At 47.7% G+C, this 16,343-nt stretch overlaps 1 protein-coding gene across 1 annotated transcript in view; it reads left to right on the top strand.

The window, feature by feature from the left end:
• Positions 1-16,343, top strand: part of ZFHX3 (zinc finger homeobox 3) — a 161,321-nt gene that overhangs the window by 53,980 nt on the left and 90,998 nt on the right. Inside the window, 2 exon segments of the mRNA XM_064160210.1 lie at positions 1,169-3,909; positions 7,411-7,907. Coding sequence (XP_064016280.1) covers positions 1,215-3,909; positions 7,411-7,907 — 3,192 coding nt within the window. The 5' untranslated portion in view covers positions 1,169-1,214.

The raw sequence follows: 16,343 nt of genomic DNA on the forward strand, positions 1-16,343 counted from the left end.
CCGTGTCGCTTGTGCAGGAGCTCTCTGTAGGAAGCCAACTACAGAAATATTTCTTTGCTGGCCGGATTCTTGGTAGCATTGCAGCTGTCTCCTGCTGACTAGTGGTCTGCATGACAATGCTCCAGCTCCTAACAGCAGCACTGCCTGATCTCCTAGGTCTGTAACCTCTCAAAAGGCTCGTCCTGCCAGACCGGTTTGGTTAGGATTGCAGACACTGGTGGGATGCAGCAGCAGACAGGGTCAAGGTGTCAGGGAGTCGTGGATGTTAGGCATGCTCAGCAGCCTGTCCTTGCTGCTGCCTGGCAGTTTGTGGAAGTTCTCCAATTCTTCCTATTTAGTGGAGCAGAAATGGTGGGCAGAGTGCCTTTCCTTCTCCAGGACTTGTGTCAGATATTTTCCTTTTGGGGTGAGAGGAAGCTGGTTGTGCCCTGTGGGATCTCTGGGAGCTTCCTGGAGCTGTAGTGGGCTGACTGCTTTCCAATCCCCAGGATGGACCCTTGTCAGATCTGGAATTTCCTGTTTGGTTTCTCTCCTGATGTCTCTCTGTTTAAACTCTGTCCAGAGCACAGCAATTAAAATCTCCTGTGCATACCAAATACGCTTACTCCAAATTCTCTGTGACTTGCTCTGGGTCTCATGATCTACCAGAGGTGCACATTGTAGTTCTGGTTCCGTGCTTCCCAAATCAGTATTGGAAAGGAATTGCCCAAAAATAACAGCATCTGGCTTAGGGAGCAACAGAGTGCAATTGCTACGATGTTTGAAAGCTCCCACATAGTTTCATTGTAATGTCTCAGTTCTGTTTCTGTCAAGAGCCTTTCCATTACATTTTTGTTCTGAGTTTTGCTTTGTTTTCTGGAGGTCTGTGGCTTTGGTGGCAGCAGTGTGCAGGTCCTACGATCTTCCTGTTCCTCTTCAGGAAAGGTGCTGGGGGAGGTTTTCACCACCTTCCAGGTTCTTTTCGATTGTGTTGCTACTTCCATCGTGTTTCCATCGCTCATTCCCAGTGGTGCGTTGTGTAAGGCCAGACCATTCTAGAGCCTGTCTTGGGGCACCAGCTCTCTCACAGCCTCCCGTTTGATCCCAAAGAGCAGGGTTGGCAGCCTTTGTGGTGGTAGGTCTCTGTTCCCTGACTCACCTGCCTTTCTCCTCCTTTCCTTGCTTGTAGGTCCGAGCCGTACCGGGTGCAATGAGCGCTCCGTGCCGGCCCTGCCATGGAAGGCTGTGACTCGCCCGTCATCCCCGGGAAGGACAATGGGTGCGGCATCCCTCAGCACCAGCAATGGACTGATCTCAACAGTACCCACCTCCCCGACGCGGCCGGCAGCATGGAGCAGCCCGCAGCGGAGAGCCGCGGCCCCCTGGACAGCCTGAGGGTCCCTTTCCCCGAGCACGTCCCCGAGAGCAGCGCCGCGGCCGGCCCCGGCGTCGAGCCCGCCGGCAAGGAGGTGAGCTGCGGCCAGTGCGCCGCCTCCTTCGCCGGCCTGCAGAGCTACATGGAGCACCGCTGTACCGGTGCCCGCCCGCCCCCGCCGCTGAGGGGGGAGAGCGGGAGCGAGAGCAGCGAGGACGGGGAGGAGAGCGACGTGGAGAACCTGGCTGGTGAGATCGTCTACCAGCCGGATGGCTCAGCCTACATCGTGGAGAGCCTCAGCCAGCTGGTGCAGAGCGGGGGCGCTGGCAGCAGCGGGACTCTCCCCTCGCTGCTCCCGAACTCTCTGCCCAAGCAGGGAGAGCCCTCCGCTGCTGCTCCCGTTTACCCACAGATCATCAACACCTTCCACATAGCCTCATCCTTCGGGAAGTGGTTTGAGGGCTCAGACCAGGCCTTCCCGAATACCTCAGCCCTGGCGGGCATCAGCCCCGTCCTGCACAGCTTCCGCGTCTTCGATGTGCGACACAAAAGCAACAAGGATTACCTGAACAGCGACGGTTCTGCCAAAAGCTCCTGCGTATCCAAAGATGTTCCCAACAATGTGGACCTGTCCAAATTCGATGGCTTTGTGCTCTACGGGAAGAGGAAGCCCATCCTGATGTGTTTCTTGTGCAAGCTCTCCTTTGGGTATGTCCGCTCGTTCGTGACCCACGCGGTGCACGACCACCGAATGACTCTGAGTGAGGAGGAGCGGAAAATTCTTAGCAATAAGAACATCTCCGCTATCATCCAAGGGATAGGCAAAGACAAGGAACCCCTTGTCAGCTTTCTGGAACCAAAAAACAAAACCTTTCAGCACCCTCTTGTTTCCACAGCTAACCTCATAGGCCCTGGACACAGTTTTTATGGTAAATTCAGTGGTATTTGCATGGAAGGCGAGCAGGCCCTCCAGACTGGGGCGGCCGGTGGAACAGAGCCGCCGGCAGCAGGTGTCCTTGCCCCTGGTGCGCTCCTTAACCTGGGTGGGCTGACCAGCTCGGCTTTGAAGACTCCCATTACCTCAGTCCCCCTGGGCCCACTGGCTTCCAGTCCCACCAAATCCTCGGAGGGGAAGGACCCTGGAGCAGCAGAGGGGGAGAAGCAAGAGGGGGGCGATCAGGACAGCCTCTCGGAAAAGGTAGAGCCAGTTGAAGAGGTAGAGGAGGAGGAGGATGTGGAGGAGGAGGAGGAGGAGGAAGAGGAGGAGGAGGAAGAGGAAGAAGACGAGGATGATGAGGGTTGCAAAGGACTGTTTCCGAGTGAGTTGGAGGACGAACTGGAGGACCGGCCCCAGGAGGACACTGGGGCTGTGGCAGGTGGCAGCAGCAGCAGCAAAAAGGACCTTGCTCTCTCAAACCAAAGCATTTCTAACTCTCCCTTAATGCCTAACGTGCTCCAGACCCTGTCACGGGGCACAGCTTCTACTAGTTCTAATTCTGCTTCTTCCTTTGTCTTTGATGGTGTAAACAGGAGGAATCACTTAAGCTTTAACAATGAAGGTGGCGGAGCCAGCGTGGCAGAGGGCAGCAGGAGGCTGGACTTTATCGATGAAAGTGCCAATAAAGACAATGCCACAGCACCAGAACCAAATGAGAGCACGGAGGGCGAGGACGGGAGCTACATCTCCCATCACCAGCATGCTGGCCCCCTCTGTGAACTTGGGGGTGGGGAGTGCCCCTCGGGGAGTGGCGTGGAGTGCCCAAAGTGTGACACAGTCCTGGGCTCCTCACGGTCGCTGGGTGGCCACATGACTATGATGCATTCTCGCAACTCATGTAAGACACTCAAGTGTCCCAAGTGCAATTGGCACTACAAGTACCAGCAGACGCTTGAGGCGCACATGAAGGAGAAACATCCCGAGCCAGGTGGCTCCTGCGTCTACTGCAAAAGTGGACAGCCACACCCGCGGCTGGCACGGGGTGAGAGCTACACCTGTGGTTACAAGCCCTTCCGCTGCGAGGTCTGTAACTACTCCACTACTACCAAAGGCAACCTCAGTATTCATATGCAGTCTGACAAGCATCTCAACAACATGCAAAACCTGCAGAATGGAGGGGGAGAGCAAGTCTTCAGCCACACTGCTGGGGCGGCGGCGGCAGCTGCAGCAGCTGCAGCAGCTGCGGCCGCCAACATTGGTAGCACCTGTGGGGCCCCCTCTCCCACCAAACCAAAAACCAAACCTACGTGGAGGTGCGAGGTGTGCGACTATGAGACCAACGTAGCTAGAAACCTTCGTATTCACATGACCAGTGAGAAGCACATGCACAATATGATGCTGCTCCAGCAAAACATGTCCCAAATCCAACACAATCGGCACTTGGGCCTTGGCAGCCTGCCATCCCCAGCCGAGGCTGAGCTCTACCAGTACTACCTGGCACAGAACATGAACCTTCCCAACTTGAAGATGGATAGCACTTCCTCAGATACACAGTTCATGATGAGTGGATTCCAGCTCGATCCCACCAATCCCATGGCAACGATGGCTCCAACTCTAGGTGAGGCTGGAGGGTTTTCCACAGTGGCCATGTGTGAGGGAGGGATTGCGTTTGCATTACTGCAGAGCCCTCCTGCCACGTCCCTCCATTATGTCTCTGTGGCCCCCTGTGTCATGCAGCTGCAGTGCGGTGAGTTGCCTTTGTGTGGTGGTTGAAGATGGAGACTACACAGTGGAGATCTCTCTGCATTTCCCCAGACAAGTCTTTTCTCTTCCTGGGAAAAAAACGTTACTTTTCTGGTATATTTTCTAATAGTTTTAGTAGGGAGCTAATAACAGCAGGTACAGCTTCTTGTTGAGAAACATTACATGTTGCTTCTCATTGTGGAAATCTTCCTTACTACAGTGTTCCATCATGAATTCTTGATTTGATCAAGTGTGGCAGGTGGTTTTGTGTGAGCTGCTGAAGCTCTCGGGAGGCAGATGTTGGATTGGTTTGTTGTGTGTTGTGCTGTCCTGAGAAGAAAAAAGGGGGTAAATCTTGAGAGCTGTGATGACTTGAGTGGAAGGAGTGGTATTCTTCTGCTGAACAAACTGTGCTGCAACCATTCTCATGCCAGTGAGAGATGCAAGATAGGGGGCTTGAACAGATGAGAATTACCAAACTGGAGTGGAATGGCTAGAGAGAGAGATTGTTTCTCTCATCGGATGCAGAAAGCACTTGAAGATATGCTGCCCTACCAAGGTGCGTTCTTCTTGGCAAGAAGCCTTCACCATGTTGACACGGACACTTTGCATTGCACTAGTGGGGCACATACCTGGTCCACACACAATTTAGCCTCAGAATTAGGCTCAGAGTAGGGCAGAAGGTAAGATCCTGTTAGGTTCCTGCCCTGTGCTGTTACATCACCCAGGGCTGGCAGCAGCCCTGACAACATGCACAGGCTTCTTGGCATGTTTGAACCTTGCTGTGCCCTGGGACAGGAGCTGGCATGGAACAGACCCCCCCACGCTTCAGGTACGGCAGACTGAGTGCAATTGCTGCCATCTCTATGCTGGTTTGCTGCTGCTGGGAGTTTTTCACATTGTCTGTCAAAAGAAATGAGCCACTTCACCTGCTCTCCTCTGACCTGATTTCTTGGTGCTGCACTCTGCCCTCCCTAACCTTCTCCAGCCATCAATGCCATTATTACTGATGCGCTCCATTACTGGCTCATTGAGCTCATGCATGGTCTCCTTTCCTTCAGCTATTCATAGCACAGCTCATTATTAGTCCAGAAGGACATGAAAGTCATATGAGAGAACAACAACACATGATACTAAAAAAAATTAAAAAGGAAATGGAGGAATTCAAGTGACTATAAATTAATTATCTTTTTTTTTTTTTTTAAATTCCTGTGGTGTCCCAGCTTGCATCTTTGGGAGGTCAAGGACAAAATGTTCTTTAGTGTATACTCCAAGTTGCCAACAGACATTTGTAATACACCTTGTAGTGTATAAAGTTAGTGTCATCTGTGGTGGGTTCTGTGGAAGACACCCTTTTGGAGCTTACAACCCTCCCTTGCAAAGCACAGGGCACTCAGCGTGAGAGAAGTTGGGAGTGTTTTAACTGGAGCTTCCTAAAGCACATGACAAGGTCTTGAATGGATCTGAGCTTGTCTGGAGAGTGATTTGTGAATTGTGCACTTGATGGTTGCAAATCTCAAGCTGAGGATTATGGTGGGAGGTCCTTCCCATGTCAATAAGCACTTGACACAAGCTCAGCTTGTTAGACTCCTATACACACACAATGAACTTTGCTAGAAGTGAAGCAGATTTTTCCCTTTTTTACACTCCAGTCTGAGGCTAGATTTGAGTAGAATATTAATATTTTTCTTTAAATCTGCTTTGAGGTTTTTTAACTGCATGATGTGTTCAGGAGAGACAGATTTAAAGAGACAATTTCAGAATATAGCCTAAAAGAGATGCTTAGAAAAATCACTGCGGTAAGGACAAATGGACAATGGAAGGCAAGAAGTGGGTTCCCTCCTCTTCAGATGCTTAGTGAGCAGGTATTCAGGAGTAGCTGTGCAGAAGGTATAATTCCCCCATGGAATGGAGGGAAGAAGTGGATCAAGAAAAGGGAACATTAACTGCTGTGAAGGAAAGACAGGTTCTGCGCAGTGCATACAGGTGGGACTTCCCCTCTCCAACCAGTTCCCGTGTGTGAGATCTGCTTGATGAACGCAAGGTGTTGTTCCTCAAAGTCAGCATTCAGGTTGTCTTGTAAGCTGGAGCTCACCCCGCCCAGGACTGTAATGAACGTTGTGGTACTGCATTTTTGCAGAAACACAGCACGTGCACTGCCCCAAGCTGTGGTCTGCACCCGCTGTGGTCATATGCTTTCAGAAAGGTTAGTACGCTTCTGCCTGAACGTTGAGTGTCCTCCCAGTGTTGCCTGTTTCTCAGCAAACAGACTGAAACACAGTGAACTACAAGTTAAGGAAATAAAATCTCCTTTTGATTGACTAACTGTTGACCTGAAGGTTCCTTTAATAAGATTAGGCTGAGCTATAACGTAAGATCAAGGTAAAGTACCAGAAAGCTGAAGGAAGAGCATAAATGTCTTAAAAATGGAAAAGGACAAGGTGGAGCAAAGGACCTGAGAAGAGACTGGTGGTTGGTCTCTGTGCTTTGGCATAAAAAGCTGATGTTAGAAAAAGAAAGTCTCCCTGTCCGCATCTTCAAGGTGCTCTGATGTAAATAAGAGCTTGCTGCATTCTTGTAGTGTTTGTGAATAGAGCTCACCTCTTGGTTTGAAGAGCAGAGTTGATATTTAAAGACAGTGGACATCCTTCTGGCTTTCCTTGACATGCTCTTGCACTCTTCTTATTAATAGTGCTTGTCTTTTTCTTGGGCATACAAAGCATCTGTCAATATTGGGTTTAGAAGACTGTCCACCATTTTGAGCTCTTGGACAGAAGATGAGATCCAGTAGCACAGGAGTGGCACTTCTCAGATTATTTCTTTTTTTTCTTATGTGCCACATTCTGCACCATTCCGACAGCAGTGCAATGACCTGACTAACTCCTATCACTTGCACTTGTCACTGACCTCTTTTTATTTGGCAGGAATGGTGTCCAGGTACTGCGTGAGGTAACATTTCTTGCTCCTCCAGGTAGGCAAGAAAAAGGCAGGATAAAACGTTCCACTGTTCTTAAAATAGCCATGGAGACTTTCAGTGTGGTACTAAGGAGTTCTTTGCCCTCTGAAACTTGGTAGGATTTTCTTGCCACCTTTGGTGGGCAGAGGGTTGGATGCTTCTCCTTCAGCGCATGGGTAGCAAGGGCTGCTGGGGTCTTTTCCCAGCCTTACACACGAGCTGTTACTGCTTTTGTCTCCAGATACAATACTGATGGTCTGGGCAGAGAGATAAGCACAGGGACAGCCATGCTTGGCTCCTCCTGTGCGTAGTTGGTGCAAGGGTTGCACTGAGAGCTGCAGATGTTCTGCTTTGTGCTTCTCCTCTGTCAAGTAACAAGCTCAGCTTTTCTGACCTTTCTTCTCTTTTTCCTTCATGCAGTGGGTGGTGAGATCCCCCTGGACATGCGGTTAGGTGGTGGACAGCTGGTGTCTGAGGAGCTAATGAACTTGGGTGAGAGTTTCACGCAAACAAACGACCCATCGCTGAAGCTCTTCCAGTGTGCTGTGTGTAACAAGTTCACAACAGATAATTTGGACATGCTGGGCCTCCACATGAACGTGGAGCGTAGCCTTCCTGAAGAGGAGTGGAAGGCAGTGATGGGGGACTCCTATCAGTGCAAGCTGTGCCGCTACAACACGCAACTCAAGGCAAACTTCCAACTCCACTGCAAGACGGACAAGCACGTGCAGAAGTACCAGCTGGTAGCACATATCAAGGAAGGCGGCAAGGCCAACGAGTGGAGGCTGAAGTGCGTGGCCATTGGGAACCCGGTACACCTGAAATGCAATGCTTGCGACTACTACACCAACAGTCTGGAGAAGCTACGTCTTCACACAGTGAACTCGAGGCACGAGGCCAGCCTGAAGCTCTATAAGGTAAGGGTTGGCTTTGCTTCGTCTTCCTTCATTGCTCAAATGCTGGAACAACAGAAAATGTGCTTTGAGCCTCAGTGGGCTGTGATCCTATGGAGACAAGCTGCTCAGATCTCTCCAGTGGGACCCAGTCTCACTAGCATGGTATTGCTCTTCAGCCAGCCTTCTTGAAGCAAGCATGGTTGTTAGTCTTAGGGCAGTGGGTGATTTCGTGGGGGTTTGTACATTGTACAGCACTGCAGACAAAGGGTACTTGTGCACAAAGATTCACAGTCGCTGTATGAGGTATTTGCTGTGCGTTCGTTGGCTCCTGTCTGTTACTGCAGGTTTTGTTAACCCGTGTGAGGTTCTTCATGAGCACTCAAAGGCTTTTGCTGTCAGTGTTCACCCTGGTGTTGAGACTGGGTGGGTGGAGCAGAGAGAAGGGGGCTGCTGGTTCTGTACTTTTATGTTCTGAGCACGGTAATGCTAGGGTCTGTAAGCAAAGCGTTGCTGGAGGCTGGAAAAGGGAGAAGGCTGAAGGAGAAGCTGGTGTACGCATGCGTGTGATGACCATGCGCATGGGCACATTGGGTGTGGAGGCACTGCAGGGTTTCATCCACAGCACTATTTTGCAGGTGACTGCCACCTTGTTTTTTTTACTGGTTTGTTTTTTTGTTTGGGTGTTGATGTTTTTTCCCCCCTCATTTTGTGTCATCTTCATAACCATCTTCTCTTTCCCGACTTGGTTCTCAACCCCTCCCCTGGCTGGCCCGAGCCCTGTGGGCTGTAACCCAAGAGGAGCTCCGGATACAGTAAATAGTCCTTTCGCTCGTGCAGCAGAATTGCTCCAGACGTTTCTATTGATTTTCACTGGACTTAAAGCTTCACCTTTTTCTCTAATCATCCCATAATGGCTTTAGTATGAACAATCAGGTACAAATGGCCATAAATCTAGGCAGCTACATACCTTCCATTCACACATGCTGTCCCCTCATTGTCTTCCCAGTTCCTTCAGCTTTTTCTGTGTTCTTTCTCTCCTCCCTCTTTTCTTCCTGATTTCCTCCAAATGCAGTGAGATTTTTTTTTAATGTATGTAAATGCATATATAGGCACAGACTGTATTTTGTACTTCTTAATTATTCCTTTGAATATTTTTCTTAAATGAGAATTCTGACACTGGGCTGTACAGTGGCCCACCCATGTCACAGTGAAGACAGGCTAGATTTCAGAACTCCTGGATTTTCCAGTTGGATTGAGCAGTTCAGCAAATTCAGAGGGGAAAGCGACAGACAGGAGCATCTTAAAAGGTTTGCCTTGAACTGTGGTTGTTAGACCTGCCTGGAGTTGATGGGGAACTGCTCAAAGAAGGAGCACATTCCTGCTGAGCTGGCTGGTGAGGCTAGCACTGCTGGCACCATCATCATCAGAGATCCAGAATAACTATGCAGAGCCCGACTCTAAGAATGGTCGAATCAACATGTACATCCCCGTTCTGAAAGGTGCAGGAGACCTGGGGGAACAAGATCCATTTGGAAATGAGGCAGGAAAGTCCCAGGGAGACTTTTAAAAGCCATCTGAGGAACTGAATCTCCTCTGTGGAATGCAATTTGGGTACAAGAGTTGTTTGAAAGCTCTGATATGACTTTTAGCACATAATGTTGTTCCCTTAAATAAACATTGCAAAAGTTTAAATATTCTTTATCTAGAGCTTTCATCTACAGTGGCTTTTACTGGGGAAGAAGCAGTCAGGACACCACAATTCTTTTCCTCTGACTTAAAAAGAAGAAAGCCCCACCAAAGTCAGACTGAGGGACAGTGTACATACTTGTCATAAAGATTCCTGAAATGCTTTCCTCAGACAGGCAAAGAGGAGTTGTCAGGTTTCAGGTTCATAAGAGCAGCCTGGGCAATTCTCAGAGCTCTTGCAGCCCCCTTTCACTTTCTGACACCAAAGCAGTGAAACACCAGACAGAGAACAAGGCATTTCAGAGCCACACAGTCTGTTGGGTGATCCATACATTAGCTTTCCAGTGTCCCTGTGTAAAGCCTGTAGCAGAGGACAGCAGATGACTGGATTCACAGCAACTTGCTCCAGCACATCTGAAGTGTTCTTCGTCATAGAGAAATCTGACCATGGATCAGGCAAGCTTCAGTGCAGTTCCTCCAGTCTTTGAGAGGTTGTAATGTCATGTCTCTTTGATAGCTGGAAAGATGCAGCAGGAGTGGGGGTAGTTTGCAGAATGGTTTCTCCTCTCTCAGGCCGTGGTGTGGTCTGCAGTAAATTGAGATTGATTGGATGTTATTTTTCCTCTTGCTAATGTAATCCATTAGCCTGGCACATGCATAATCAGTTTAGAGCACAGTTAACTGGATGTAATCGAGTTCTTCCCTGCCTGCTGGAGAAAATCCTCTCCAGATGCTGCTGGGTGAGAGCACATACTAGGCTTATCACACACAATCCTCCTTATTCTGCTTTTTTTGCCATTTTTCTCTTAAATCACATGTTATTGGCTGCTTGCATTGCCCGAGAGCCACTTCTGTTAGCGCTACTTGCTGCCAAAAAAATGTGATCTGGCGACACTGCTAGCCTGTAGTCTGGTCAACCTTTTAGTCTCCTGCAATGCTTCCAGTGCTGCAGAAGGTCTGGTCTTCTGCTGCCATCTTTGTCCTGTACACTGCAATAGCTTCACCAGACCTCTTTCCATGTCAGTGCCGAGGGGTCAGGGAGACCACAGTGGGGTCCTTGCTTATGAGAAGAAACTGGGTCTGGTAACCTTTCATTTCTTTTTATCTTCTCTCTGAATCTCTTGGCCCCAGAAATCCTGCAGCTAAGCTGGAGATCCTGTCTATCTTGTACTTGCTGGGGGAATGTGGCACTCATGTCTCTCGCTGTGACCACTTACCACCTCAGAGTGGATGCTGGTTTGTGTTTTCCGAGAAGCTACCTGAGAAATAAGAGCACCCTTGTAAACGTGTGTGCTTAAATTGTTGAGGTGGATATACTGGCTCAAGGCAGATGATGACTTCAGAGACCCTGCATCCCTGGGCTAGGACAGCCTGATGAATATAGTGGGACTAGGCTTGAGTTACACTGGCGGTTGTAAGCAGAGAGGCAGAAACTGTGCAAACTCTTAGGCAAGTGCAGGCTTACTGTAACAGAAGCTAAGTCTTGTCTCCTCATGACCACAGAGGACTAGACGAGACTTGAAGCAGAGCAGTATTCCACACATCTGGAAGAGGCCGGGCATGAGTTCTCAGCATCTATTGCACAGGTGGAATTTCCAGAAGGAATTAATCTACTCCAACAAGAGCCAAGTTTGGACGTTTCCTACAACTTCCTGAAAATCTCTAGTTCAAAACCTACAACACAGAGGAAGTTTAAACAAAGAACTACTGAAGAAACACATTTCTGGCCAGACTGCCAAGTGAGTGCATTCAATGAATTCATTCAGTGTCTTCCTTTTCAGTCTTTCCAAGTGCTGAGTTAACTTTTTTAGGGAATAAGGAGTCTGAAGGGAGAGGGTTTGGGTTATGTGATGCCTTGCATAGAGGTTCTTTGTTAATGAGGAGATGAAGAGTGTGCAGGAAAACAACTCCTTAATATCAGAATGCGAGACAGTAATGGTGATGAAACCTTGTGCATCTGTGCTGACCTGGAAATAAACAAAGGTGGGCTGTGAAAAGGAAAACAAGAGGTGCAGCTGCAGACTCGGCAGAAGGTGCTGGGAGGTCACAATTCCTTTGTGGAGTGGTGTGTGCTCTGTGAATCCTGTTCTGCCTCTCCCACACATGCAGCAGGAGGGTGGTCAGCTCCTGAGAGCAGAGGCTGAGCTTGAGAGACCTGTGATGGGATCTGGGATCCAAACTATGTGGTTCCACATGATATGTGAGACAGACCAGACCAGAAGCCTGCTGTTCTGTGTGGTGTTATTTGAAGAGCTGTGGTGCAGCTGATGGTCTTAAATGAAGATACTGAAAGGTGGTGGAATCAAAGATAACCACAAGGACACTGCAGTGTGAGAGTGCAGAACATGTAGGAGTGACAGTGGCCACTGTCTTGACACCAGTATAACACTATAAAGTCCCCAGCAGTGATTTACATCACAGGGTTAAGGAGATCCAAGGATGGTGGCTGTGATGTGTGGGGGAAAACTCGACAGCCCACAAGAGGGGATGCTTTCTTTTAGTGACCACTAAAAGAAGTGTCCTGGTAGTGTGTGATGCAATGACTGAGCTTCTAGAACCTCCAAGGTCAACTTGAAGGAACTTGTTGGAAAATCCATAAAAGGTTTTAATCCCAGGTGATGTGTGGAATGTTGTACATGATGTTACTGAATGATAATTGCACATTCAGCCAATGTCCTTCCATAATAGAAACAGGCCAAAGAGCATTTACTATAATGGTATCTAACTTTGAAGTTAAAACTACAGGAAAAAGAGTGAGCTGTTGTTAAAGCAATTAAAAGAGTGTGATGTGTACAGGTGACAGGATTTATGCAAAACCACATTAGGTGCTTATTATTGTGTTAAATGTATACTACCCATGAGAAGAAGTCGAAAACACAGCAGTGGGGAAGTCTTGCCAAAGTCCACAGCAAGTCCAACATGATTACACAGGAAGGTATTTCAAGGAGAGGTAGAAAAAGGAAGAGGGAAGAAGGACCACAGTATGGGGAGAGGAAGGAGGAGTGAACGCTTCTCACCCATGTTTCAGAAAACTGAAGCCTTTTTACATTGGGTACATCCAAGAGGTGGCCTGAGATGGAGGAAGAAGGCACTGGGATTACCAGGCCTGTCCACTAAAGAGTTGTTCTGGAACCTGCACACAAAATGGCATATTCCTGGAAGCAAAGTGTGCAAGAAACCACAAAGTATTAAATCAGCAAATTGATAGAAACGTTAGTAAGAGTCTAAGTAGGGAGGGATATGAGCTAGAAAGGGGTAAGAAGCAGGCTTTTGGAGGAAGAGGCTCTCCCAGCAGTGCTCACCATCTGAAGTAGTCCAGGTAGCCTCCAGGCAGGGCTGGGCCAGTGCATATTAGGCCGTGGCTTTCCCAGAGCCTTTGCCAAGATCTTCGTGAGCAGCTCTTAAGTGAAGATGTGCTTTTTGTTACTGGAACAAGAGGTCTGTGAATGAATGGCAAGGCGAGGGATGAGAAGTCAAATGTAAATGAAAAACTAGCTTTCCACAATGGAGAAAATATGTTAGAAAGATATGTGGGTTTGCTGTGGTTTTGTAAGTAATCCAAAAGTGGAGTAAAAAGCAAGCTTAAAAATCTTCTATAAGGTAAAAATGTCTAGACAGTTTAGATGTAAAGCTGGATGATGGTTGCAGAAGAACTCTCCTACGCTAAGTGCTTTCGCAGGAAAAGATAGGTGAAACTGGGTGTCACAGAATGTCAGAGGAAGGGAGGGCAGACAGCCCTAATGTGTGTTTGGGCTTCTGTCCCTGCTGCCCCGTCACACACACCGGAAAAAGAAAAAGTAGAGCAAAAGAGAGTTTAAAATTGCTCATCTTGCCAGTGAGATGTGGAAACATTCCCAGTGTCTTTGGAAACATGAACTCAGTGAGCATTGGCAAGCAGAGAGGCAAGGGTAAATGATAGGAACTGTGTGAATCCCAGGCTTGCCTGATGGTTGAATGTTGTGTTCCATTTACCTTATTTTAGGAAGGATTAAGAAGAGTTAGGAACAGCCCAGAGAAAATGTCAGGGAAGCTGGCTGTGATGACTCTTGTGAAGAAAGGAGACTTTGGAGTTAGCTGGACACAAGTTCAGAATGAAGCAGAGGTGAATAGGCAGCAGTTGCTTACTTTTTCCTCCTAGCACAAAAAATAAGGACCATCTGATACAATGAGCAACACACTTAAAATGGAAAAAATATCCCCCTTTTGGTACAGCATATCCTTTACCTGTGAATGTCATTGTCATGAGGTGTTGTAGAGAGTGGAAGCACAGATGGACCACAGAAGTAGGCAGACAGGTGAGAAGCTGGCACATCAGTGCTCATTAGATGGTGATTGAGATGCCAGCTCTGGCCCCGTGGATTCTCAAATAGCTGGTAGCTTTGATTATATACTAGCAAAGGGTTGGTTTGGATGTGCCACAGATTTCATAGCTGGTGGATGTTGCTGATTTCTTCAAGTCTAGTTACTGTTTCTTTTTGGATTAGTGTGAGTTAAGCATACAGTAAGGCAGAGCTGCGAGTCATCTATTGCCATCACCTGTCTGGCAGTAGATGCTTCCAGTAGACTTGAGTGTAGCAAAGCCCTGCATTTTGTCAGGTGTAGAGTTTGAAAGAGTTATCTTTGGTTTTCCAGCTTTAAAAAGATCAGATGATCAGTGGCATCAGTGAGGAGCAAAAGCACCTCTTGGCTTTTTGCTCCACGATATGAGAGACTACAGTGGAAAGGTTTTGGATTTTTCTTCCTCAATGAGCCTTTTTCAGCCTAGCAGAAGTCTGGAGAACACTGTGTAGTCCATCCTTTTGCAGCTGTGGAGTTCTGTCTCATGTCACACAGCTCATAGCAGGAAGTTCTGCCCTTGCCAGCAAGTGGCGGCTCTGCCGTGAGTCCTGGACGCAGCCCAGCTCCAGCTCTAGACCCAGCAGGGCTGTGGCAGAGCTCAGCTTGGCACTGCCAGAGCTGCGAGTAGCTGCTGTGATTCAGCTTTGAAATACCCAAATGGTTTAATAGAGTCAAAAGGAAACACGTTTGGGTTTGACTTTTATCAAAAACTTCCTTCAATCTCTGCCTTTTAAGGTTCTCAGGGTAAAGTTGCCCACAAAGAGTCTGTCATGCTTCTTGTAGAGGATTTAGAGCTGTGTTAACCTTTGATTTACTCGCTGTCTGCCTTCTGTGTGTTTTGGGTTTATTTTTGCAAGTTTAGCTTTTGAACTACAGATGCAGCATCAGAGCTCTGAATTACACTCGTGAGGAACACGAGTTGTGCCAGAAGCCTGTTTAAATTACAGACTATAAGGGACTTTTAGCTGATTTCCTACAAGGTCTTAAGTTAAAATTCCAAGAGCAGCTTCACAAGTGAAATACCCGTTTGAGTCTTCCCACAAAGTTGTTCTAAAGCTCGTCTCCAAAACCTTTAATTCACGTCTGCCATCCTCCAGTCTTGGTTAAACTCGTGATGAAAGATGAGCTTATGAGCTGAAGCAGTTCTGAGGACTGGAGCATGCTTAAATCTGGAACGAACTTTGAGCCTTGCTGAACCTGCAGCTGGAGAAACTGTGAGCTACTCTCTGGTCTGCTCACATCATGAGTGCAGTCAAGAGGGGTTCTAGAGCTGGGTTTGCCAAGCATTCTAATAAAAATCCCCTCACTATCTGTTTAACCCTTTCAGAGACCTCCCCCTTGGGACTGCATGTTTCTCTGACTGACAGATTGCTCCTTCGCATCACACTGGCATTAAAGGAGGATTTTCACTTCCTTTAGATATTCAATAATAAAGCACATTATAGAATCACAGATTTTACATTTCTCTGTGCTGCTTTTTGAAGAGACTGAAATCAGAACTGTTGAGAACACAGCACTGTTTGCTCTGTTTTATTTATGGACTTCAGTCACTGAGATTTTTTTTTTTCTTTCAACAGTTTTCCAGTAAGTACTGAGCCATATGCAACCAATAGCTTAGTGGAGAAACCACCCTGTAAAAGCAACTTGAATAACAAATGAGGGAGACTGCAACTGGAGCAGGGAAAGTGATCACACAGCAGGAGCTCAGAGTTAGCCAAAACAGAGCTAAAGGCTTTGGCAAACAGGAGTGGGAGAATTCAAAATATTGGTGAAAACGACTTAAAAAAACAAACAAACAGAACCTGAGGGGGAAAAAAATCCAAACAACAGAAAAGCACCTTGACAGACTTTCACCCTGGTCTGCATACATTGATGCTTTTTCAGAGCTTCTGTTGCAGTCAGCTCTGAAGGTCTGCCCATAGCTGTTTAGGCTTTTGGCTTCCTGTAGTTCACCAGGATGAATGGGTTTTAGGGGAGGGGCTGAGCACTGGGGACCGAGGAAGGTCTTGCAGAGCTGTCCTGGACCTCAACAGGTCCAGGATGTCATCAGTTTGAAGACATGTCAGTGTGCATCTTGTAAGACCTTTGCCAATGCACAAAGGCAGTTTTGTCTCTGTTGATTTTTCTTTATTGGTTGATTAGTTGGTTGGTTTGGCTTTGGTGTTTTTTTTCTTTGAGTTTTTTGTTGGGTTTTAGTTGGTTTGGTTTGTTTTTTTTTATCCCAGCAATTTTGGGACACGTGGGTGAATATTTAATTTTCAAAGCTGGAGTTTCTTTGCAGTTCAGGTGATGTTGCTTCTGCAGACTTCCAGGGTGAGGACAAGTTGATTATGGTAATTGCTTAGATGTGAGGCCGTTATAAGAAGCTCTAACAGAACTTGCTGTGTGGTGGTGTAAGTTGTTGGGGACCTGCCTTTTCTCTTCTCCCTCCTC

Source organism: Pogoniulus pusillus, chromosome 20, assembly GCF_015220805.1.
Source record: "Pogoniulus pusillus isolate bPogPus1 chromosome 20, bPogPus1.pri, whole genome shotgun sequence".
Classification (NCBI taxonomy): Eukaryota; Metazoa; Chordata; class Aves; order Piciformes; family Lybiidae; genus Pogoniulus; species Pogoniulus pusillus.